The 25,009-nt window shown below is 31.4% G+C and overlaps 1 protein-coding gene across 2 annotated transcripts in view; it reads right to left on the reverse strand.

The window, feature by feature from the left end:
* Window positions 1-25,009, reverse strand: part of LOC129231808 (histone deacetylase 3-like) — an 86,440-nt gene that overhangs the window by 38,441 nt on the left and 22,990 nt on the right. For both annotated transcript variants that reach the window (XM_054866185.1, XM_054866184.1), the window contains exons 5-8: window positions 22,162-22,218; window positions 11,759-11,814; window positions 7,480-7,613; window positions 1,582-1,662 (exon numbers count right to left, since the gene is read on the reverse strand). In XM_054866185.1, coding sequence (XP_054722160.1) covers window positions 1,582-1,662; window positions 7,480-7,613; window positions 11,759-11,814; window positions 22,162-22,218 — 328 coding nt within the window. The remainder of the gene's footprint in view (window positions 1-1,581; window positions 1,663-7,479; window positions 7,614-11,758; window positions 11,815-22,161; window positions 22,219-25,009) is intronic.

A 25,009-nucleotide genomic window follows, 5' to 3' on the forward strand; every position in this document is an offset into this window, starting at 1 on the left:
GTTTAATATTTGAAATTCTGTTTGCTTAATTTTATATTTACTTGGCTTTTTAGTTTTGCTGCGTTGCGCATCTATGGGCTTTTGGTGTGGTCTTTTCAATATTTTTCACTTTTATTATTATATATATATACATATATTCAATTTTATCCCTCTATTACCAAGCTACCTGAAGGAATTAAACTGAAAGAGATCAAAATAATTCTTTTCAATTATATTATCCTTACATTTAGTTCACATGAAGCCATAAATTAAATATTAAGTTGAAACCTTCTTTCTCAGTAATAAGAAAAATAAAAGCATAAGATGAAGCTTAACTTTTGGGAGCTTTCAAGAGAAATTTAAGGCAATTTGAAAAAAGTTTTGTAAAAACCTTATGAAGCCAATTATTTTTCTTCCTTTTTTTCCCTTCTCTTTTTAAATCACAGGTCGAACACATAAAATGACAAGACTCCTAATATTGCATTTCAAATTTAAGATTTTTCAAAAAAGTCACAGAAAAATAAATGAGTCAAAAACACTCCAAGGCAATACCTCTATCTTATTTGCAAAGAACCACTTTAATTTAGATCAGACATACAAGAAAAAATAATAGTATCTAAGAGACTCTAAGGAAAGCCAAAAACCATAGTGAGTTTTTTCCTAATAAATAAGACCAGTTATTGTAAGTATTTAGCTTTCTAACAACCAATATTTTTTTCTCTCTAAGATTCCAAGAATTTACTGCACAGAAACTAATAAAATTAGGCACACAACCTTAGCAGCCCCAAAATTTTCCAATTTTCATTATTCCAATTTTCAACTTGTATTTTTAAACAACAAGGTTGGCACTAGACATTATTCATGATCCTGACCTTGAGTACATTTTAATTACTCTGTTCTTTTTGTATCCCAATCTCTCAAGGAAGGGTGCAATGTTGGTGCATCTATGTGCCCAAATGCTGAACAATATATTCCACGATTTAGAACGTCTTGATCCTCTTTGAACTACCAATGATACTTAAAATAAAATTAAATGGAACAAGGATTGTCGATAAAATCTTTACAAAATATCAAAACAAGTATTTGCTTAATCACATTTGTTTCTGTACAATAAACTAAACTCAGTGGTGCAACAGCCTATAGGGGTCAAGACCTACTGGGGTGATCTCAGTTTACGAGATCAAAGGTTCTGGGGCACAAGGCAGATGTTCTGGTTGTAGGTCAACCAAATGCAGAACCCTCAGGGTCTTGCTCCCAAGTATGCTTGGGAGCTTGGCACTCATTTTTTTGATCCACTGAAGAGATGAAAGGCTGAGTCGACCATGCTCAACCTGGGATTCGAACCTGGGTTTGCGGCATGGAAGCGCAGAGCACTACCTTATAAACCACTGTTCTTCTTTTGTACAACAAATTATCATAAAGAAAGAAAGATTTAAGGAACAACCTGTATCAATATCAATAACAACCAAATACCATATTAATTTTAAGATGCTCTACACATTGTGTATAAACATTGCTACATCTGTAGTTAGAAACAACGAAAATGCAATGCAATCTTTATTGTACATAGAACTTTCAAATTAAAATTTTAAAAATACTTACTAGTATCATCAATACCCTCCCTTAAGGGTACATTTACTGAATAATAACGACCAGTATCAGCACCCAGTTCATACATGTCACCTACAAATATGCATAATTTTAAGCTTTTAAAATTGGGAACTAAAAGGGGATGACAAAAAGTTTAAATGCCTGACAATACAAACTAAAGATAAACAATAAAATTTAAATGATTGTGCAAAAGAAAAAAGGTAGGGAGATTTTAGGGTAAACACAAAGAAACACAACCAAATATAGCAATGGCTTTAGAAGAGATTTTGGTAATGGTTGGAGTCTGTTTATTCTCAATTTGTCATTTTATTAAGCATCTCCATGTTGCCAGAGATGCCAAATTTAACCAAGATCTATCAAGAAACCTAAGCTCCAGCAATCGCGTGTATCATAAAAGCATAGATTGTGTCTTGCTACAACTACATTTTTAAAGCACTATAAATTGTAAGGTAAATTTGACACAATATTATGATATCAATGAATTCTTTTGCATTCCAAGAAATCTACATTAATTAAATGTTTTTATTAATTTTAGATATCTGTGCATAGTTGAAAAAATTATTTTAATTAGTATCTTAAGTTATACCTGCTAATTTGAAACTTTATTCATTTTTATGTGAACATTTTCATTTATTGATTTATTGCCATTATCTCTGTATGAGTGTGCATGCATTTTTATGATTTTGACCCCCCCCCCCCGACCCCACAAACATTTTTTGAAGTGGCTCTCAACATAACCAACTAAAGTCATTGTGGGGCCCATTGTTTCCAAAAGGTTGTGCATCTGAGTTAAAACAGTAAATTTATTATAAAGAAAAATATTGATCAAATTAACAATGTTGCTTGAATTCTAGTTGAAGCAATGTTCATTTCTTTAGATTTCAGTGATTTTTTTCAATTAACCACTCACCTAAACAATTGAGTTGAAAGGAAGTCTATTTGTACATTTCAAATTTTTATAGCAAGTCATATTTAGTTTCTTTTTAATTGAAAAATAAAAAATATGCATCTTACTCATTTATTTTCTTTTGAACAACAATTGGTAATAATCTAATTTTTTTTAACCTTGCCCTACAACTATTTCTCTGGAAAAAATTTTTTCTGCTGCCAAGATATTGTAACTATCATCAAGTAAATTTAAAAATCAGTACATAAGAATCATTTTATAGAAGTCAGCACAACAAAATTTATGCAAATGCTGCTTAAATGTACACTGAACTTGATTCTGCTTTTAGTTAATAACTTAATATAGTCAATAAATGTGCAAGTTCAGACTCATTGATCCCTATTTCAACACTAAAAATACTTATTTCAGTTAAAACACATATAATAAAAATATACAGAGTGGCCAAAATTTGAGATGGCATTTAAATTTTAAAAGGTGGTTCACTCCTCCGCCATAAGAATCAACCTAGTAATAATGCACTGCTCTACTAAATATTTTAGCAGACATCAACATCATGATACACATAAATGCACCATTAAAAAATATCATAGCCACATTTATAAACATTTAAACTTTTTCAAAAATTCTGTAATAAATAATAAAATAATAATAATTAAAATCAAGCTTGAAAAAATTAATGAAGTTCAATATTAAATTTTGCAAGCTTGATTTTGATTTAAGTTCAATCAATGAAGATCTGCACATAGAATATGAAAAAAAAAAAAAAAAAAAATCTGTATATTTAAAATAAAAAAAGTAAAATGAACTAATCTAAAGTAGCATATATAAAAACAACTTCCAAAAAAATAAATAAATAAATAAAATAAGATAAAATAAACAAAATGAATAAATAAATAAATAAAATATACATAAGACGCATAAACTGAGTTGAAATTGCAAATACGAAAAGCACTTTTTTTTTCTGAAGGATGTTTTTAATGCTGCATGTTTTTCAAAAATAATTTTTTTTTAAATTTCATAAAATAAAACCCAAAACAAGCTAATCTAAAGTAGAATATAACAAAACAGCTTCAGATTCACATATATATATATATATATATATTAGGGTGGTCCTTATTTTACGCGACGCCCCCCCCCTCAATGTGTTCCATTATACAAGTAAATGATCCTTGCAAAATTTTAAGTCAATCCATGAATATTAACACGTGCCCCTAGGCCCCCTTTTTCGAGTTTCGAAGAAAAAATTGTGGTTTTTTTTCATTTTTATGTAAAAATATTCTTATGTTTTATATTTAATGTAATTTTGAACCTTAATAGGTGCTGCTACTTCCAGACAAACCATTCTCTCACTTTCATTCTGTAAAATTTTACATGTTACAGAGGGTACATGTACACCAATGGCCTTGGTTCAAACATACCGCTCTTCTGCGATCATTCTAAACCAAGCTGCAAGGAAAAATTTCTTTTCACCAAGATGGACTGTAGGGATTCTAAAGGCCATTAATGAATGATCTTTGACAACAACAAATTGCTTCCACCAGGCTTTGGGGTCGTTGATTTACAAAATTTCCTGTCTATGTAATAGGTGTGGCAAATATGGTCGCAAGGTTTCAATGCTATAAATATAAGTAATGGCAACTATATTTTAATTTGAGTTCTTTAGTTATAAATATGCTTATTTAGTTTTTATTTTTAAGATATAAATTTTGAAAAATCCTTGATTACTCTAACATAAATATATATATACTGTATTTTCCATATCTAAAATATAAATTTAAAAAAAATCCAGATCGGAATAATGTAAAAATCTATACTTTAAATTATTATTTTTTACATCTGGTCTACCACAACGCAAAAAAGCTTGATAACTATTCATATCGGCTCGCCTTTCATCACTGTTAGACAAATGCCACCTTAGGGATAAAGATGCTGTTCATTTATTAACAGCCTATGTAGATGCAGTAAATTTAAGTCCAAATGACCTTGTGATCTATCGTACATCCCTTAAGAGAGCAGGAGAAAATCTTCGAGAGGTAAAATCAAATTTCATGAATTTAAATTTAGATTTTATAGTTATTTCCTGGTATACAAAGCTACTTCCAGATGTAACTGGAAAAAGAACGCCGATAGGTCGTGATAGCTTTAGGTCCTAATGTTGTACAACTGCTCAGAATTCCTGAGATATCTTCAGGTACTGGACTTGAAATTTCTTCAGTTGTATATGATATCTTAGATGATTGCTCTTTATTGCTAACTGTTCAAGCTGTAGTGTTTGATACAACGGCTTGCAATATCGGCCGTATAAATTGCGCATGCAATTTTTTAGAGCAAAAACAGAAAGATGATGATGAACGACATTTGGATTGCTATTGTCATGCACTTGAAATTGTACTGCAGAGTGTGTCATTAAAAAATGTCTTGCCTCTCTTAGTTCTAGAGCTGATATTCCATTATTTAAGTGCTTCAAAATTTTGTGGAAAGATCTCCATCATTCAGAACTTATATTTGAATCAAGTGCACATATCACTTAAATTCTAAAAGACGAAGTTGCTGACATATTCGTGTTCGTAAAAAGCGGAATTGAGAAAGATCTTTCCCTTTACGATTACAGAGAATTCTCATAAGTTGTAATAATATTTCGTGGTGAAGTACCTCCTAGAGGGATGTGTTTTCAGCAACATGGAGCTTATCTCTGAGCCAGATGGGTGAAAAAAAGAATTTATTGTTTTAAAAATTATATATATATAGGAAACAATTTAAATTGACTTTACATGAAGAGTTAAGCTTAACTTACCCTTAAATGCTGTTCTACAGAGCTTTTTACAGTTAAATGTTGTATGAAGATATGGTTTTTTTGCAGCAACCCAATCGAGGCTCATTTAAATAATATAATGTGTCTAAAAAACTAGGAGCGTACAAAATGATGACAAGCATGCAGCTGAAGCAGCGATTGAAAAATTCATAAATCACTTGTGGTATTTAGGGGATGAACTAGTAGCTTTGTTCGTATTAGATGAAGGAATTAACTTTGAAGATAGGAAAAGACGAGTCGAAAAATGCTTGTGATAAGAAAGACGTGTCTGATGACTGTATAAAAAATTTCATTTTTGACTGTATAAAATCTGATCTGGAATACTTTATTAGTAAAGATCTTCCTCTTTATAGAATCAATTACAAAAGTAAATAAAACAGTTTGCTAAGTTACAAATGCTAAAAGATTTTTCCCTATTTGATCCCGATTCGTGGTAAAGAAGAAAGCTCTTTAAAGAGGAGAGAGCGTTAAAATGCTGAAAGTTGTTAATGATACAACTGAAAGAGGAGCAAAATTAATCGAAGAATTTCACAACCAATTTACCAAACATGAGTCACAAAAGCAATTTATTTTACAGACAGTCCAAAACTATCAGAAAAAAATATACACTATTGAGATACACTGAGTACGATTAAGAAAAGTTTCTAAAGCATTATTTCATTCTTATTAAAATCTTTAGATGATATAAACTATAAAGTAATTAAAAACATTAATTTTAATAATACCTCACTTTAAAAATAGTTTGCAAACCTGGGAGAAACGATGGGAGATTTCTTATTTTTAGACGAAGTAGGAAAAAAAGAGAAATAAGAAAAGAAATAGGATGGGGGAGGAGGGAGTAGAGCTAGCTGATAAATAAGCTGTAACTGTTGAATATTTTTAACTCAAAGATTTTTTTTTAAACAAATTTCACTCATTATTATTTTTAAAAAAATAAAATAAATGAAAGGTGATGTAGAAACTTGAAGAAAGACGGATAAAAATCCTTCAGTTAATGACGGAAAAAAAAACATCCTCCAGTTAAAGATGTTTTGGTGAATTAAGTTTTTCGGTCGACATGGAATGTCTTTGGAACTATTTTTATGGATGACACACTTATTTATTTAGCTTTTATATTTATTGGATTGATTTTGTTGTTATCGACTGGCACGGAAATGACCCCGATGGACGCGGATTTTACTTTTACACCCAGACACATAGGTAAGACTTTTGATTTTTGCTGGTGGTACAGTGGAGGGACATTATTGATAGCCTTGGCTTCAAATGTCCAAGACGAAACCCCAGGGCTTAGTTTTAGGTCTTAGTTCCAAAAATCTGCATTCATTTTTGACATGTGGTGCTTTTGCCCAATGTAATCCTGAATGTTGACTTTTTTCGGAATTGGACATCCTATTCTTAGTTTCAGTATTAAAATTTTTGGTCTTTCGAGCATAGAATGAAGTTTCCACTGCTAAAGAGTACTGGCTTCATCTCTGTCATTTACCTGTGTTGTAACCTTGTCTGTTTATTGTTTTATTGATGTTTATATTTATCTGGCTTATTTGTTTGGCTGCTTTGCGCATTTTTGGGCTTCTGGTTTATGTTACTCTAATTTTTTCCTATTTAAAAGGTTTTCAATATATATATATATATATATATATATATATATATAATATAAACTTCTGATTGTCAAAAATGTTAAAATATTTACCAGATACAAAAGGATGTGCACCGGATAGGTGAGGCATTGTGAGGGATGGTTCCCATATAATCTGTTTTTATCACGAATCACATTCAGCGATTGCAGGCAAGTGTTGCAAATTTGTGAATGACTCCTCACGATTTGTGGTCTATCCACGGTTATTGAAATTTGACTCATTATATCACTGATATCTTTCGAAATTTTTAAGATATTGAACTGGAAATTTCTTATGAATTGGGAGATCAACTAGGGTTTTAACTTAAGTTACAGATCAATTAATCTCTTATTTCTCGAGAAATCTGTACAAATGTATTTCTGAAAGTGTCCCAATATTTTTGGTACTATAGTGTACGAGACAGGATTAGTAATTTTACATACACTTAAAAACATGAATTGCAAAGGGAAAAAAAAATAAAAACAGCGAAAATCGGGGAAATGCAGAAAGTACATTGAAAAAACAAAAATTTTAAGGATTATTCGATGCAGTACCTGTTCCTGGGAAAAAATAATTCCCAAACTTGTGGAAGGACACAGTCATTACACGATCAGTTAGGTAAAATGCTTCTTGCACCCCATCTCCATGATGAATATCAATATCAATGTATAAGACACGAGCATGGAATCTAAAATGAACAAATAAAATTTTTCATTCTTTGATATAAAAATAAATTATAAAATTAGACAACACAATATAGTTCTGTATTATTGTAAAATTAACATTGAATTGCAATTTAGAGGCCTATGATAAACATATCATTAATATCTATTGACACAATTCAAGCAAAAAATTAAATTAAACCATAGATTCAGCATAGAGAAAAAAAAAAGGAATTTAGTATAAAAAGCTCAAAATAAGCATTGTAACAGAAATACAGAGACTTTTTATTCATTTGCCTCCTAATAAAGCGAAGTTAGCTTGAAAAGAGAATAAAATATGATTCTTAAATCAGATGTAAACAGATTGCATTTTTCAAAATGAAGGCATCAAAAGTATAAAAAGCATAAATAAAAAAGCTTATTAAGTTAATCATCTTTGTTAGCATCAAAATTCAAACTCATATAATTTTCTCTCAAAATAACGTTAAAAACGCAAATATTGCTAAGCTGGTAAAATGATGAGAATATTTTCTAATTAAGTCACTATTAAAGGTTTAACACCAAACACTAATTTATAATGCCAGACCCTAGCGATAATTTTAAAGATCTGAAGCAATCACTTCTCCCTACACCTAATATCCATTTGCAGTTTAAAGTTTATTTTGCTGATATATTATTATTTTTACTATTGATATTCAAATCATAAGCAGCGAGAAAAGAGCTTACGTTGCCTTTTCAGAGAAGTTTATAACAACACCGCTGCAAAACAGCTGTGATTAACAAGCAAAATTATTTAAAACAAAACTGACTTTCAGCTGTTCATATCTTTTTAAGAAACAAAGAACAAGCATTGTAAAGTAAGAAATAACAACGTCAAAAAAGCACAAATAGCAGATTACTGCAGACACGTGCTTCGGTGTTACAGGAAGCGCCTTTTTCAATACAAAAAGTAATGGGCTTATGGATGAAAAGACATCTGACAAAAGCCAAGAGCTAGATAAGCATACAGCTTAAAAGATAAAAATAGCGGATTAGCCAAACACCAATGAGAAAATTATAAAACGATAACGAACCAATAGGAATGAAAACAAAGGTTAAGAGCTCTCTCTGAGGTACAGTAAATCTGAAAGAAAGAATTTAATTGGACAAAGATTAAGCCAAAGCTTAAACAAAAAGAAAATGTCATTAACCCTGAACCGCAAGAAAGAAAAATCTGAATGAAAGAAAAAAAAAAAAACACCAGGAAATGAAATAAACAAAAACAAAAATTTTCAGAAAAGGAAAAAATAAAGATTAAAAAAGAGGTGGGGGGGAGGGGGGAATGTCAACCATGACAAAAAAGTTAAAAATAAAAAAGTAAGATAGATAAAAATGAATGGAAAAATAAAAAAGTGTACAAAATAGAAAAAAATAAGAAAATAATGGATGGGGAAAGGACAGTGATAAAGATATTTAAGCCAGACATTGGAAAAATATGGAATTGCTTTAAGATCATTAACTAAGTTATGATCCTGTTCCTCATCCTGTCTTCAATCCTATTCCTCAAAATATTCTGTTCCTTAAAATATGGAAAGATTCCCAAAAGTCAAGATCTGATGAATTTGGGCATTTTTGGATAATCTGATAAGAGTTAAAATCAAAAGAGTGATTTAAATCCCAACAATTTCTGAGCAATACTAGACTTATTTAACTGTTTTCTGACATAATTTTGATGTTCTTTCAAGCGAAATTTTAAAGCACACAGAGTCTGTTTAATATAGGCAAGTTTACAACTATAATTAATTTTATAAATTCCACAACAATTAAGAGGGTGAATAGGATCTTTAAGAGAAGAGAATGAAAGAGAGTTTATTAATAGGAGAGAATACCGCCTGGAATCGGAAATGTTTTAGAATCTTAGCAACCTGATAGCTTACAGATGGAAAGAATGGCAAAACATCTTGCTTTGCTTCTTTTTATTTTTTTTTGTCATGGTTGACATCCCCCCCCCCCTTTTTCTTATCCGAAATTTTTTCCAAAAATTTTTGTTTGTTTATTTTATTTCCTGGTGCTTTTTCTTTCATTCAGCTTTTCTTTTCTTGCGGTTCATGGTTAATGACATTTTCTTTTTGTCTAAGCTTTGGCTTAATCTTTGTCCCATTGAATTCTTTTTTTCAGATTTACTGTGCCTCAGAGAGAGCTCCTGGCCTTTGTTTGCAATCCTATTGGCTCCTTATCGGTTTATAATTTTCTTATTGGTGTTTGGCTAATCCACTATTTTTATCTTTTAACCCCTTGAGGACCAGCGCATGGAAAACGAAGCGCAGCTACGGGACCGAACGTTCCGAAATGGAACGGCGCCATCGGCCCGAGCCTTTACAGCAGTTAAGCCTAACTGAGCAAAAATATTCATATAAAATTAGCATATCAAAATAATGACTTGAAATTTTGAATTTGCTGTAACAATGTACTACTAATTACTAATTATTAATATAAAGACTATTACATTATTAGAAGGGAGTGAAAAAAGTAGAAAACTAAAACTTGAACTATGTGCACAAAGTTAAATAATATGTGCACAAAAACAAAGTTATAGTTAGACATCTTGAGTGTGAAATCAAAGAAAAAGAAATGTAGCAAAAAAATATGTAAATTTAATTAAAACAACTTAGGTCAACAAATTTAAACTAGTTCAATTCCCACGCAACAAGTCTCAAAATTGCTTCATAATTCTCTCGAAAACATTCCCTTTCACTCACTTCGCTAACCATTTTTATTGCAATGTTCCAGTCTCCAAATGAAAAAGAATAAATAAAGAAGAACAATATCAGAAAGGATTCAAAAATAATCATAAACTTCAGTGCCGCTTGAAATCATTCCAGTACTCTCATCGAACGGGGAATCCCAAAAGTCTGGAACACATACGCAAAAATATTTTAACCATCCTCCCCTCCCCCATAATTTATTCAGCTAGATGTATATCTCTTTCAATTACTCGTAACAAAAAAAGAGAAGGAAAGATATAAACAAGAGCAATTGAGACCTCATAAATCATTCGCGCAGAGCAGTGATTCACTGATGTTTACATAAAAAAAAATCTATCCCATTGAGAGGCCCAAATAAAAAACTAAAGCCTATACATGAAGGTCAAATACCATGTGACTCGAATAAGATCAAAGTTATAGCCATTTAGCGCCATCTATTATCGTTTAAATATTCATTTAATTCGTTCCATTTCGAGAAAGCGTATATGTGACGCTGGGACGTCAGCGTCGATCAGAGCGCGTAGCGGTTACGTGCCGCTGGGCTGATAAGAGAGGAATTGTTGCGTAGCGTCCGCGTGACGCTGGGTGCGAACGGGTTAAGCTGTATACTTATCTAGCTCTTGGCTTTTGTTGGATGTCTTTTTATCCATAAGCTCATTACTTTTTCCATTGAAAAAGGAGTTTCCTGTAACGCTGAAACACATGTCTGCAGTAATCTGCATTTGTGCTTTTTTGACTTTGTTATTTCTTACTTCACTGTTCAGCACAAAGGTATTTATTTATCTAACAAGCATTGTATTTATTTGAAAGTATGTTATTTATCGCCTGCAGGAGTATCACAAGAGTGCGTTTTTTTTTTTTTTTTTAAATTAGCTGATCTTGTATAAGGCGATTCCTCTCACTTAACTTTATAAAAATTTCCAAAAACTATCAATTTATGCTTGGAAACATGCATTATTCTGATTTTGGATGCGCTCTTTTAATAAACAATTTGTGAAAGATCCATTTTGATTTTTCAGAATTTTGTAAAGGGTCTGTTTTGGTTGATCTGAATTTTGTGAAAGGTCCATTTTGGTTGATCGGACTTTTGTGAAGGGTCCGTTAACAGACCCAAATTTCCTCCAGTGAGATCCCTGGTTGTAAACTATTAAAAAAAAAAATCGACGATTCATATTAAAATAATGTACACCAATCGTACTAAAATATGCACTAAAATTGTTATCATGTTATAAAAATGAAGGAAGAAAGAAGTTCATGCCATACCTGACAGTAAAGGCATACACACACACACATATATATATACATACACAAAAATAATCTAAGCAATACTAGAAATATTTACAGGCTTCAAAAAAATTTCTGCATTTAATATTACCAAATTTAACAAAACGCTTTTCTATATAACAAAAATTTGAGTTCAAACTTACTTCAAAAGCTCTAATATGGCAATGACAATATCGTTAACATAACAGAAACCAGATGCCTAAAGAGAGTAAATTTGTTTGTAAAAAAAAATAATTTTAACAAGGAAATATGTTAAGCATGTATTTACTCCTTAATATACATTGATGTCTTAGAGATTCTAAAAAGTCTGAAATAGCATATAAAATGAATGACATTTCCATGATGCCAGTTTTTGGTGATACTTAAAATGAATGACCTGAAAGAAACGCGAAAGCATATTTATGAGCGCATGAAATGAATGACATCTCCAGACATTATTATACGTCAAGAAGCTAAAGTAATTCAAAGTGAATTTATAAAATGTTAAGTTGGGATTTAAAAATAAAACGTTTTTTCTACTACTAATGAAATGAAAAACACTGGGTGGCAAAGTAACCTCTTCAAAATGCTTCAAACACCATTCTTGATAATTCGTATGTAAAATGATTCCCTTAATCCAAATATGACCACTGTTTTACCCCATCACATCCCACTTGATGGAAATGGCGTACTCCAATGTTTAAAATTTTCGGCACTTTCTTTGCAATCATTTATTTGTAGGGAAAAGGAGCATTACATTAACATTAACACTTTTCTTAGAGGCTAATCAGGTGAAAAGTTCAAAAGCATGAACATTAGGAGCAAGTTGTGAGACTCATGGGTGTCTTCTTCCCTAAAATATTTAAAAAATCAAAACTAATCTTTCTTTTTCTACTCGTATGTTTTTCACTTTTTAATTTTTTCATATTTTTTGGCATAAAAACAGCCTAGGACTCATTCTTACCCCATTGAGTACTATGAACTCCATGTCTAAAAATATTTTTAGGCTGTAAAAAAATGAAAGCATAGCATTTTGCATAGTCAGAGTTGCATCGCAGTTCTTTAGTAGTGAATCTTCCTGTATGATTCAACTTACATTCAAAGATATAATTAAGATTAAAGAGAAACTTAAGTATGATTATAATACTGCATGTATATTTATATTCTACGGATGCTTCACCCCCCATTGTTTCAATGGGGGCAGTGCATCCATATAAACATTGATGCTACACTATAAGCATCATACCACAGTTCCTTTTGAATCCTAATCATATCTGTTAATGTAAATTGAATAATACAGAAAGGTTCTTTACTCAAGAACTGCAATGTGACTGTCTATGCAACAATTGATGCTTCCAATATTAAAAAAATATTTTTTTTTACAATGAAAAGTTTTTTGGACTTATGTGTGAGTCCAATACTATGGATTATTTTATGTACCATATATACATGCATATAAGTCGAGAAATTTAATACAAAAAATGAGGTTAAAAGTCAGGGGGTCAACTTACACGCAAGGCAATTCTTGGAAGAAAAACACTCAAAAACTTGAACATTTTGCTAATTTTAGACCATTTCTTTTAAGCAGAGAGCCATAGAGTAAATACTTGCTTATTCTGCTCTAATTTTACATGGTGTAGTTGTGAAATAAAGACTAAATAATTACAATAAACAGCCAAATACACGAAAAGTGCGGGAATCGCCATATTCGCGAATTTTCCTGATATTTGCAAATTAATGCTCATTGTTTTAAAAATAATGTAAAACATGGCTACAGCACAGAAATTTATTGATATTTATTTAAGATAAAAGCATAAGTATCAAAAATCGTAACAGCAAAATCGAACTCTGCAAAAATCGCGATCATAAAAATGAACCCTTTTTGTGCAAAAGAAAATTAATTAGTCATTTTTAAAAATAAAAATGTTCATTGCATTTTATTTTCCTCCTTTTTATGACGTTCATATTCAAAATTAGCGGCAAAACGTTCCTGATTTTTTCTGAAAGTAGGGGCTCGACTTATACGTGGGCGTTCCAACTTTTTCCTGATTTTACTCCTAAAAGTACGGGAGTCAACTTATAAGTGAAATCGACTAACACGTGAATATATATGGTATTTATATATTTTTGTTGTTGCTGTTCAGACAAACTTTTCAAAAGAGATTTGTTAGTTATCCATTTTTTAATTTTAATGTTGCTCGAATTGATATGTCAAGATACTCTAAATTTGATTATAACAGATATGAAAGTAAAATTTCTATGTTCTAAGTTTGAAATTTTTAGCGGATCCCTTTTCTGTATTTAAAGAAATCATTTTTAATGTTCCATCTGATAACATTGTTCATCTACAAAACATTTTGCTATCAAAAGTTTTGTTTCCAAAGTTTCAACGAAAATGGATGTATGAAACTGATAACTACTAGTTTTGTAACCAAAAAAAAAAAAAAAGATGCAGAATCATGTATGCATCTGTTGAGGTTTAACTGAGTTTATGTAGAAGATGAAACCAGCCTTTCCCCCTACGCGCAATATTGAATAAACAAAGTTATACTTAACAGACAGATTGCTGATGCTTTAGATAAACTAGGTAAGAGAATTAATTCTACAGAATAATTTGCTTGGAAATGCTAGCTAGGTTTTTATATGCTTAACATGTGCAGATTTTAGCAACAAAGAAAAGAATTTTTACATGAAAAATGTATCTATTAGACCTATGGGAAGATCCTCACCTCCATGAATCTCACCTCCCTGACACACTTTATCAATGTCATTATTTCTGAGGTGAAAGTAACTGATTAAGGAGAAATACATCAATAATAGGAATTCTACCAAAATTATAAATTGCCAGTATATCCTAAAATTTACAAAATACTATTTTTTAATACACATTTGAAACTGCTAATCAAGCCGTACTTTAATTAAGAGAGCTTAATATTATACTCCCACTAAACATTAAAATAGCTGATTGTTTGCCCAATTAACAAAATTACTACTTTGATAATAAATTGGCCTTGATTTTTTAATATTAAAAGTTTCTTTTTTTTATTTCCATGAACAAGCCATTTTTGATTTTTTTTATTTATAAGTAAAATAATTGGAACTTAGCTGGGCCATTGTTCATGGTTACTTCTAGTGGGTAACACTTTCATGTAAGAATAAAAAAAAAAGAAAAACAAAAGGTTGCGAAATTGAAAAATATCTGCATTCAAAAGTTACGTTTTCTGGAGAATGAACCATATATGTATCACATGAATTTATTGTGATTTGAGGTTCATATCGTTTTTTGGATTTATTTTCAGTATTTTTAAAGGAAAAATAGTAGGCTTTGCTCAACAATTTCTATTATGCTAATTTGAGGGCTGTGAATCTTCAATTTTATAAGGTTATTCACCTTTTTTTCTACCTTTGAGATCACTTTAGAATATGAATCTCTCTAAATTGTAACCATTTTTGTCATTCAGACCCTGAAGTGGTTTTTTGGAGGAAAAAAGTAGGAAATAAGGAATCAAAATTTTAAAAAGTAGGAAAAGTAGGAAAAAAATCACTTAAAATAGTAGGAAAAAATAGGAAGAGATAGGACTACACACACGTCAAGAGAAAACAAATTCAGCGTAAATTTCATTTCTAATGTAAAATAAACTAATAGTATTTTTGATTCAAAACTGTCCCAAAAATAAACCAAAAGTACTTATGAAGTATCAAAGGAGTTTAATATAAGACCGAGCAGCAAAAATAAAACAAAAGAAACAATCTGACAATCACCAGTATGAAAAATAAACTGGTCGAAACAAAGATATTAATTACAAAAATATGAAAAAAAAAAAAAAAAAAAAATCCAAACAAAGAAACACATTTCAACAATACAGTAATAAAATTTTTAATAGTTAAAGAATAAAATGCAATATAGCGATTGCAAAAAAAAAAAAAAAAAAATAAATAAAATAATAACAACAAAATTTATATTTTGGTACAATAAAACCATTTTTGTTAAAGATTTGTTTTGTCAAAAACGAAAACATTCCTTCGAGAGCATTCATTTATCATTTAAAATACACTTTCAGCTCCTGTTGTCAGAAACTATGATACGAAAAGCAAAGCAAACATTAAATCAGTTTTAGTTAAAAATAATCAGCAGCTGACATGCATTTTTGCATAAGCAGGGGCAGATATTTGAATTTGAAAAAAAAAGGAAATAGACTGAAAGTGCAGAACTAAAATAAATTTGTTCTTAAATATGGGACATAAAATTTATAATAAAATGATAAAACTAAATAAATAATGAAATATGTAAACTGAAGGGTTTGTATTATGTTATGTATTTTTAGCATTCAACATAAATTTTTGTTTCGGGCACGTCAATTATTGGGGTCAGTGGGGTCAATTTCTCCCCTCCCTGGCTTTGGAAAATTAATGCTTAACTATACAAGAGTTTGTGCGGTTTTTGTTGTTTTCAGATGAAATTTGCATTCACAGTATACATCCTTCGTTAGCCACCCCCGGGGGAAAAATAAAAATGATTGGCCAGTTTTAATTTTAATCAAGCAATAAAAACTAATATTGTTTTAATGGTCTGATGATTTTTACCCCCTTCTTGCTCCAAAATTTTTGTTGCGGAAAAAAAAGGAAAAAACATGATGGTAAACATAACATTTTTATCAAAGACAAAGATCAGTTATGAATGTTTCTCTGTGCATAGAAAGGAAGGCATGTAGTTTCTCTCAATCCTCACCATACAGTAAAAATATTTAATCAGAAATTGTTTACAAAATTGAGAGTGAGGGAGGAGCACCTGGCATCAAATGCCTGCATATATCTCTTTCTCCCCCCTACTTTTGATAAGGCGCCCCAAGTATAATAACTTACAGTAGATACGCCGCATCGGTACTATTGCCGCACCCAGAAAAGAGTAAGAGTATGTCAAAAAAATTTTTAAAGAAAATGTGCAGAATGACGCATTGCCATAAACACATCAGCACATAAAAATGATGAGCAACACCTCGATATTGATGATATATCAGAGTAGAAAATACCCATCAAAAAGAAAAAAAAAAAATCAGTACATATTTGCTTGTGGCTCTATCCCCCAACTTTTAAAAAAGTGAAGAAATAAAAACAGAATCTCACATTCAAATTGATTTCCGATTTTTCTCCATCATAGTCCATCTAGGTTTTGCAGATTTTTTTTTTTTTTTGCAACTACTCTTTGCAAGGGGGGAAAAATGAAATGTTATAAATTTTATAATCATATTTGCAATTTAGAACGAACCATAATCATATTTATGTATGAAAAAAGTTAGTTTCCTCGATTATTTTTGAAGTGGTCCTTTTTTGCGCTTTTATTTTGTATACCTGTAGCTTTTATTTTGTACTAACATCGATAAAATATGTACAGGTACAGGTTTTTCATTTTCTGCTTCCTTACATTCCTTTTAAGGTTTTATATTGCCTTTCTGTTTAAATAGAGCTCCATTTCACTTGTAATCAACTATACAAAAAACTGGCGAATAGGAAATTTTGGCTTTTCCCGCACTTTTTGAAGTCGGCCGTTTACTTTAATTAAAGCTTCTAACTGACGGGTAAATAATATATAGTTGCATCAGAATGTGCCAGTATCTTTTCTTTATTGTTTCGTTAAAACAGTAGGACTGAAGTCGGGGAGATAAAAAGAAAAGTCAATCATAAATGCCGCAACGGCAAAAAAGTCACTTACGAAAATTTAACTGCAAACAAGCAAACGCCGCGGCGTTCTTTCCAGAAATTACTGTAGTGTGAAAAGCTCAGGATCCGCTTGTTTCTTTTGCTTTTCAAAATTGAAACATTAAGAAAATTATCGATGCGGCATTGAAAAAATAAGAATCAATGCACAATTAGAAGTGCTATACTAAAGAAAGAAAAAGTAGGAAAAAAAAGGAAAAGGTAGGAAAATAAGGAGAGAGCTCTAAAAAGTAGGAAAAATAAGAACTCTTCGGGGTCTAGTCATTTCTAGCAGAAAAACTAGAAGTATTTTGTTAGGTTTGTAATGATTATTACATATACCCATTTTTACATACTAAAGTTGGCAATATGACTTGAGACCAAGGGTTGTGGATTGCAGAATTTCTGACATTTCAAATGTCCTTATAAATTTTTTAAAATTTATTTTCTAAAATCTTCAGACACAAAAGATAAAGCCTGTGAAACTAATTTTAACAATTGAAGCTTGTTTGAGTCTACTTAGATGCAATAGGACTGAAAGTTTCAATTAGGCATTGCAAAATGACATGTGTCAAATTGGCTATACAGAAGTTAAAATATGAGCAGGGTTAAAAGTCATAGTAAAAATAAAACTACTGATGTCCAAGTTGTAAACTCACACAGTGAATTAAAATAACAAAGTCTTAAAGAAAATGTAATCAGACGTCAAAATGCATAAAAAATTGGGATGGACCCAGCAAAAGCAGCTAAAATGCAAAGTTTTCAAGTATGCTATGCTGTGCATTGATTAGAATGAGTTGCAAAAGGTCAAGTTTAGAGATTAAAAGTTCTGTTTTTAAAGGAAGAGTTTTAAGAAGGATGCTTTGAAATGAAAAATATTGCAAAAGGTCCATTTTTATAATAAAATATTTTGCTATAGGTCTGTTTTGCCATGGATTTCATTAGTATTTGGTTTATGAACCCTGAACATGGGTGTAAGTTTAGTGATGTGTTCAAGACTGAAAATATTTTTATCCCCCCCCCCCCCCCACACAAGGGAAAAATTTATGTGTATAAATGTTGTCGATTTTAGCAATGCCAGTTTCGGAATATGTGTTTCATTTGAATTTAAAGACTTTAAATTGTAATATTTAAGCATTTTGATTTCGTAATTCCAAAAAAACCTAAAAACCGCCATTAATGGGGGGTTTTGGGGGTCTCCCCCAGAATTTTTTTTAAATTGTGGTCCAAAAAACGCAATGGTAGGCCATTTTGGTAAAGTTCAGGGAAATGAGGGGTTCAGGGACTCCTACGTCAATTATTTCAAACTGATAGTCCCAAAACCACAATATTGGGTGACCTTCAAAAATATTAGAGAAAGGAGGGGGCGCTCTGGGCTCTCCCCAAAATTAAATCTTTAAAAACGAAATTGCACTTCATGTTTCATGACGTTTATACACTTTTTGAATGCATTATCGAAGGGATGAAGTTCAGGAATTCTCCTTCGGCAATATTTCGAAATTGAAGTTCCAAAAATGCAATTTTAGACGATGTTGGATAATATTAGGGATAAAAGCGTTTGCAGCTCCCTGCCATTAGTATTTAACTTAGTGTAAACTTTTTATTGCAGCAATGAAATTGCTTGAGACATAAGATTTTCATTTTTGCAACATAAATCAGTTCTGATCGGAAAGTCTACCGAAGGTAGCGCTAACAAACCGGAAAAGAAGGAAAGGTGGGGGAAGGGTATGGGCGACTAATGATAAGGAACTGGCACCATTCCCCCTCAGTCACCATTTGAAAAAGAATTCTTTTATAAGATAGCAGGTGTTGAAATTAGCCATAAAAAACCACTTCAGTGAAGTGGATACATTTTTCAAACAAAGTTCACTTTCCAATATTCAATAATTAAATAAAAGCAATAGGGGAACTAAATCCTCACCCCAGGGAGGGCCCTCGATACACATCACAAGGTACAATTTCCAATATTCATTCAGGGTGCCCATATGCAAAATTTTAAGGGGGGGGGGGGTCAGATATTTTCCCCATGGTTTAGCAGAATATTTTCTCCATAGAAACTGATTTCAGTACAGATTAAAGAGTTATTAAAATTTGACATTTTTAATAACTTATTCATTAATTGCTGGAGAAGAAATGTTTTTACATTTTTGCAAAGAAAAAAGTACTAAAAGCAAGGAAGTTCTGAATTCAAAGGAAGAGAGGGGGCTCGAGCCCGCACATATGGGCACCCTTGTTTCATTTAATTAAAAAAAGAAATACGGGAACTGAATCCTTACCCCTGGCAGGACCGCCGAATCACATCCCTTTTAAGGCACTCAAATATAGCCTAAAGTGGCGTGTTAAATATTTCAGCACCAAAAAGGAAGAGAACTCCCGAACCCCTTCCTCTCAGTTCACCATAAATGTAATAAATTTGAATTTTTAAGGCTTCAGTTTCTAAATTTTTTTCTAGGAATAGTACCCCCTTTACCTATAAACGCGACTTATGACCACCTAAAAGTTTTAATTCTTTAATTTCAGAAACTTTTTGAAAGAAGCTTCCTACACTTTTTCCCCTTAAGTCATCCAAAGATAGCCTAAAACAGAGCTTTTAAAATTTCAGAAACGGAAACATTTTTGGCTTAGCAGCAGAATACCCCCCTCCACTCTCATTGTGCTTACTAAAAGCAATGTAAGTTTGTGTTTAAGACATATTTTTCTATTGAAAGAGCAACTCCCCTCCCCACACTGCCACAGACAACCTAAAGTTTTAAGACTTCAATTTCGAAAATGTTTCGAGAAAGACTCCTGATTCCCTAACTCTTAACTCACTCAAAAATAGCCAATATAGCATTTCAATACTTCAGCATGTTCTGGTATGTGGACACACTACGCTGTGGCATAAACATTTCATCTCGTCAACAATCACTCTCAATCAGTGTTTCAGATTCAACTCTAAAACATTTTAAGAGCCCACATAATTTTCATTTATGGGTGTGAAACTTGCAAAAAAGCTAATGAAAAAAATCGAAAGGATGATTGAAAATAGCAAGAAAAAAGGCTAAATTTTCAATTAGAGATGATTACTTCTAAAATTCAGGGAGAATAGCGAGCAACTGCAGTGAGTTGGGATAACAGAGCTTTAATTAAAAAAAGCCAAACGCCGTGAGTCTAAAAGTCACTCCTCCAAAAGCACGTTGCAAACAAAACAAGCCCATGGCTGAAAATCGAGAGAATTTCGATGTCAACTCGTGGTTATGGAACAATCCAGTAATATTAAAGCATATTTTTCAAACACTCAATTTTTCTTTTTTAAATTAAAACTGAAGGAAAGTGATCGAATTTTTTTCCATCCCGACTTCTGTCTTGGGAAATTTTGCCCAAGACGGAAATCCGTCCTGAGACGGAAGGTCTTGCACCCATGACCCTGAATTGTGGAAAACATCTTAAAGGTATTGCCAAAACTGTCAAGATAAGGGGGAGGGGAGGAAGCTTACTGGATGGGAATACTTAGTGTTTCTTTTTACAGGAGGGTCAAAAATTTATAGGTACAGACTTTGATAAAAGTATAAAACTAGGAAGATTGATAGTTTCCATTCCTGTTTAAAAGTTGTTTTAAAAATACATATTTATGTGTCAACTGATTTAGTATAAGGTAGATTTTATTTTTAAAATTGATATTTAATATCATGCTTGTTCTTTGAATTTGATCACACAATAGAGTTTCAAAAGTTCAAGGTTCCACTTAATCTGAGGTGCTTCATTTATATTATGAGTTAAATTTTTTAGCTAAAAATGATTTTCACTAAAATCAGAAAATAGAAAACTTTTGCTACTGCAAAACTTATTAATTACATACAGTAAATAATAAAAACACATTCTGAGGTTGGTTTCAACAACACTTTCTAAGCGGAACAAAATATTCATCGACTACAAGATACTTGATACCAAATCATGTATCAAGAGATGCCTCAGAGATAATAAATTGAGAAGTAAAATTGACTTTGTTTTGACACAAAGAACGTGTTAACCATACCTTTTGGAATATTTTATTGTATTTAAAAAAGTAGGTCAACTTGCTGCAAAATTTAAACCTTTTACAAGTAACTAACTGCTTTGGTGTTATTCAGTAAGTTACCGCCTTATAGCCAGGCTGTTACCCAAAATACATACATACCCGTTCACTCACATAGACGTTATGACAAATCTTGTCAAAATGGATTCAAGCAGTCAAAATGCACGTTTTGGTAAGCTACAGATTCGCAAATATGTTTAAAAACTAAAGTCAAAATTCGTTTGGACGTAGTTAAAAGGAAAATTAATGTTGAACTTTGCATGATGAATTTTTTGTGAAGACAATGCTTCCTCTTATTTGTACAAGAAAGTGAAAAGTGCTCCTTGTCATGTCGTCCGAATAGTGTAAATTTGTTTATCTGGAAGATCTTTCCGGATAATCTGAGTTTTCAGTAATCCGAGATGACGTGAGCCCCAATTACCTCGGGTTTTCGAGAATCTACAGTATTTCTTTTTACAAAAACATTTTGAAAATAAAGTATCAGAAAACTATCATAAAAAATATTTTGCATCTTTTATTTTTGCATTTGTTTGGAGATATATCTTCACTACCATGAATATCAAATTGTTCAGTTCAACAATTGCATTTTTTAAATGAACCGTGCAGTAAATATTTTTAGCGAGAAGCAATCTTTAGTTTTGGTAATTTGAATAACCTCTAATTAAAAAAAAATAAATAATTAAAAGCATTAAAAATTCCTAAGGTGTACATATCAATTAAATAAATTACTATTTACTGAAATTTTACTACATAAAAAAGACAGTTTACGGATAAATTAAATTGAAAAACATGTATAAAGTACTTAAAATATGAAATTACCTCAAACTTTTTAGCATGATGCAGCCCACCTGACCAATTAACAGCAATATCACAACACTAGAAGTAATAAATTAAGAAACTTAAGATCAAACTCCATATTTAAAAAAAAACAATGAATAACAATAAATGCATAAATTTACATTTGACAGGTTTGAAATACAAACCATATGAAACTACTATACAAACACACACATGTATATATATATATATATATATATATATATATATATATATATATATATATATATATATATAAATAAAATAAGCAAACAAAATTTATTATTATATATATATATATATATATATGGTGTTTCAAAAAGAACTCCCCTATTTTAAAACAACATAACAGCAAAACCATGTGAGATAGAAAGGTGAAATAAGTTGTATGTTGCACCAGCGCTCTTGAATTTTTTATACACCGGTTTTCAGAAATAGTTCGAAAATTCACGAGCTCTGTAGTCAAATATTTTTTAATTGATATATGAAGAAGGACTCTAGTACTTTGAAATGACTTAATAGTAAAAACCCAGTGAGGTAGAAAGGTGAAACATGAGCTACGTTGCACCAGCAGGTCTGTAATTTTCATACACTGGTTTTCAAAAATAGTTCGAAAATCGGGCAATGAGTGCTGTAATCAAATGTTTTTTAATTGATGTATGAAAGTGTGCTTATTGACAGAGGTCAAATCTCATAGTCCACATTGAATCTGTAGGTTCAATACGAATACCCTTTATAGCTGTAACACTATGAAATCAAATGGTAGGTAATACTATTACTGTTGAGAAAGGTGTCCATATCGAACACATCACAGTGAGATTTGACCTCTGTTCAATAAGCACTTTCATACACGAATTAAAAAACATTTGATTACAGCTTTCTATGAATTTTTCAACTATTTTTGAAAACAGGTGTACAAAAAATTCCAGAGCCCTGGTGAAACATACAACTTGTTTCAACTTTCTATCTCACACGGATTTGCTGTTGTCTTTTCAAAATTGGGGAATTGTTTTTGAAACACCTTTTATATATGTGTATATATATATTAGGGTGCCTCCCAAAATAACAAAAGTCTATTTTTCAAGCCACACAGCCTCTTATATTTTTCTTTTTAGACCAAAATAGTTGTAAAAAAATTCATACAATTTGAACAATGGCAACCCGTGCCGACTTGAGCCTGAAAATGTGAAACAGCAGTGTGTACTGGGGGTTGAATCAAAAATTTTTTTTTCCGAAGTTCAAAATTTCATGTTAATAAAAAGTTGCCTTTATAGCTCCACATTTTGCTGTTGGTTTTGTGTCCGTAGTTCATAAACTCTACAGAAAGATTTGTGACATTGCATCAAGAGGTTAGACTTCTTTTTTTTATTTGCAGGTAAGCCAACACAATACAGATTTATAGCACAATAGAGACAATAAGATGTGGGGCACCAGAAGGACTCAAACCCACAACCTCTGACATATGAAGCAAAGTTTCTACTACAGAACTGCAGAGTCCCCCCCCCCCCCCGACCATAACCATGATAGAGACTACTATTCATGCATCTCCTCCCATTTGAATTGGAGTTGTATTCTCTAGAGTCTTAAACTTCCTACTCTTTCACAAGCTTTCTGAGAAAATATTTAAGAAAGCCAATCCTTTGATGCCTTTCTTATATTAACAGTAATGATTCTAGAAATTATTTTAGGATTGTCCTAAGTTTGAGAGAGGACATTCAGTATTTAATATTTTTGGTCACTTATAGTGAAGCTTCTTTTTTGACCCTGAAAAATTTTGCTTCTTGTGAGGCCCCTTTAAGAATGCCAAAAACTAAATTAGGGTTAAAAAAGAGCTATGTCAATGAATAAGAACTTGATATTACAATGAGATCAATTTTCAATGTCTTAAGGAAAGTAAAATAATTACTTCAGGGCCTCGAGTGAAGTCTATATTCGGAAATAGTTGCTTTAGTAGCTCCCCAAAAAAATTAAAAACAGTATTCCCAGACATAGACAATCCTAAATAGTATCCCCAGAAACAAATACCATTCCTTTTCCTTTTACATAAAGAAAGATACTGATTGAAATAAATCAAGTATTTCGTGTGAACTTTACATTCACACTACTAGAATTGAACAACGCAAGCTTTAACTACCCACAACTATCAAATTTCTGGTTCTTTTGTTATCTAAATCAGGGTTCAACCAAAAACAATTTAAACTCCAAACTAATATTTTAAAGAAATGTATAAAAATAAGCATCTAAAGAAAAAAAAGTAATAATTTGAGTTTTGACATCTTGAATTCAAATTATGTTTCTCTCAATCACGAGTGTGTGTATATGTGTGTGCGTGTGTGTTTGTGTGCCGGCATGAATGCGTGGGCATGTGTGTGTTTATGTGTGGGTATGTGTGCGTGTGTGTATAGGACATGGACGCAACCTGGAGACTGTTTTCGCTAGAGGAGCAGCACCGGGAGGGGCCGGTCGATGGTGGGGCTGCAGAGGGAGGCAGAGGGAAAATAAAATCATAGGACGCCAAAAAAAAAGTCAAATGAGAACAAAAAGCAATATGATTGCTCAAAACAATTAACAATTGTTTTATTAATTAATGTACATTTTTGTTTTACTTATATACACACATACAATGGTGATTTAATCATTTAAAGTAACTTTTTAAGGAAATTGATAAAATGTTGCTGAAAACTCACATTAATGTCATAGAACTTAAGAATGAGCAAATAATATTAAGCAGCTCATACATTTTTAAATCAACAACAAATGATATGAATCAATTGTGTCACTAACACTATAAAAGAATAATTTATGCTTAAAGTAACTGATAACAGGTATGCATCACTAAAATACAAAAAGT

Source organism: Uloborus diversus, chromosome 10 (genome assembly GCF_026930045.1).
Source record: "Uloborus diversus isolate 005 chromosome 10, Udiv.v.3.1, whole genome shotgun sequence".
NCBI classification, from domain to species: domain Eukaryota; kingdom Metazoa; phylum Arthropoda; class Arachnida; order Araneae; family Uloboridae; genus Uloborus; species Uloborus diversus.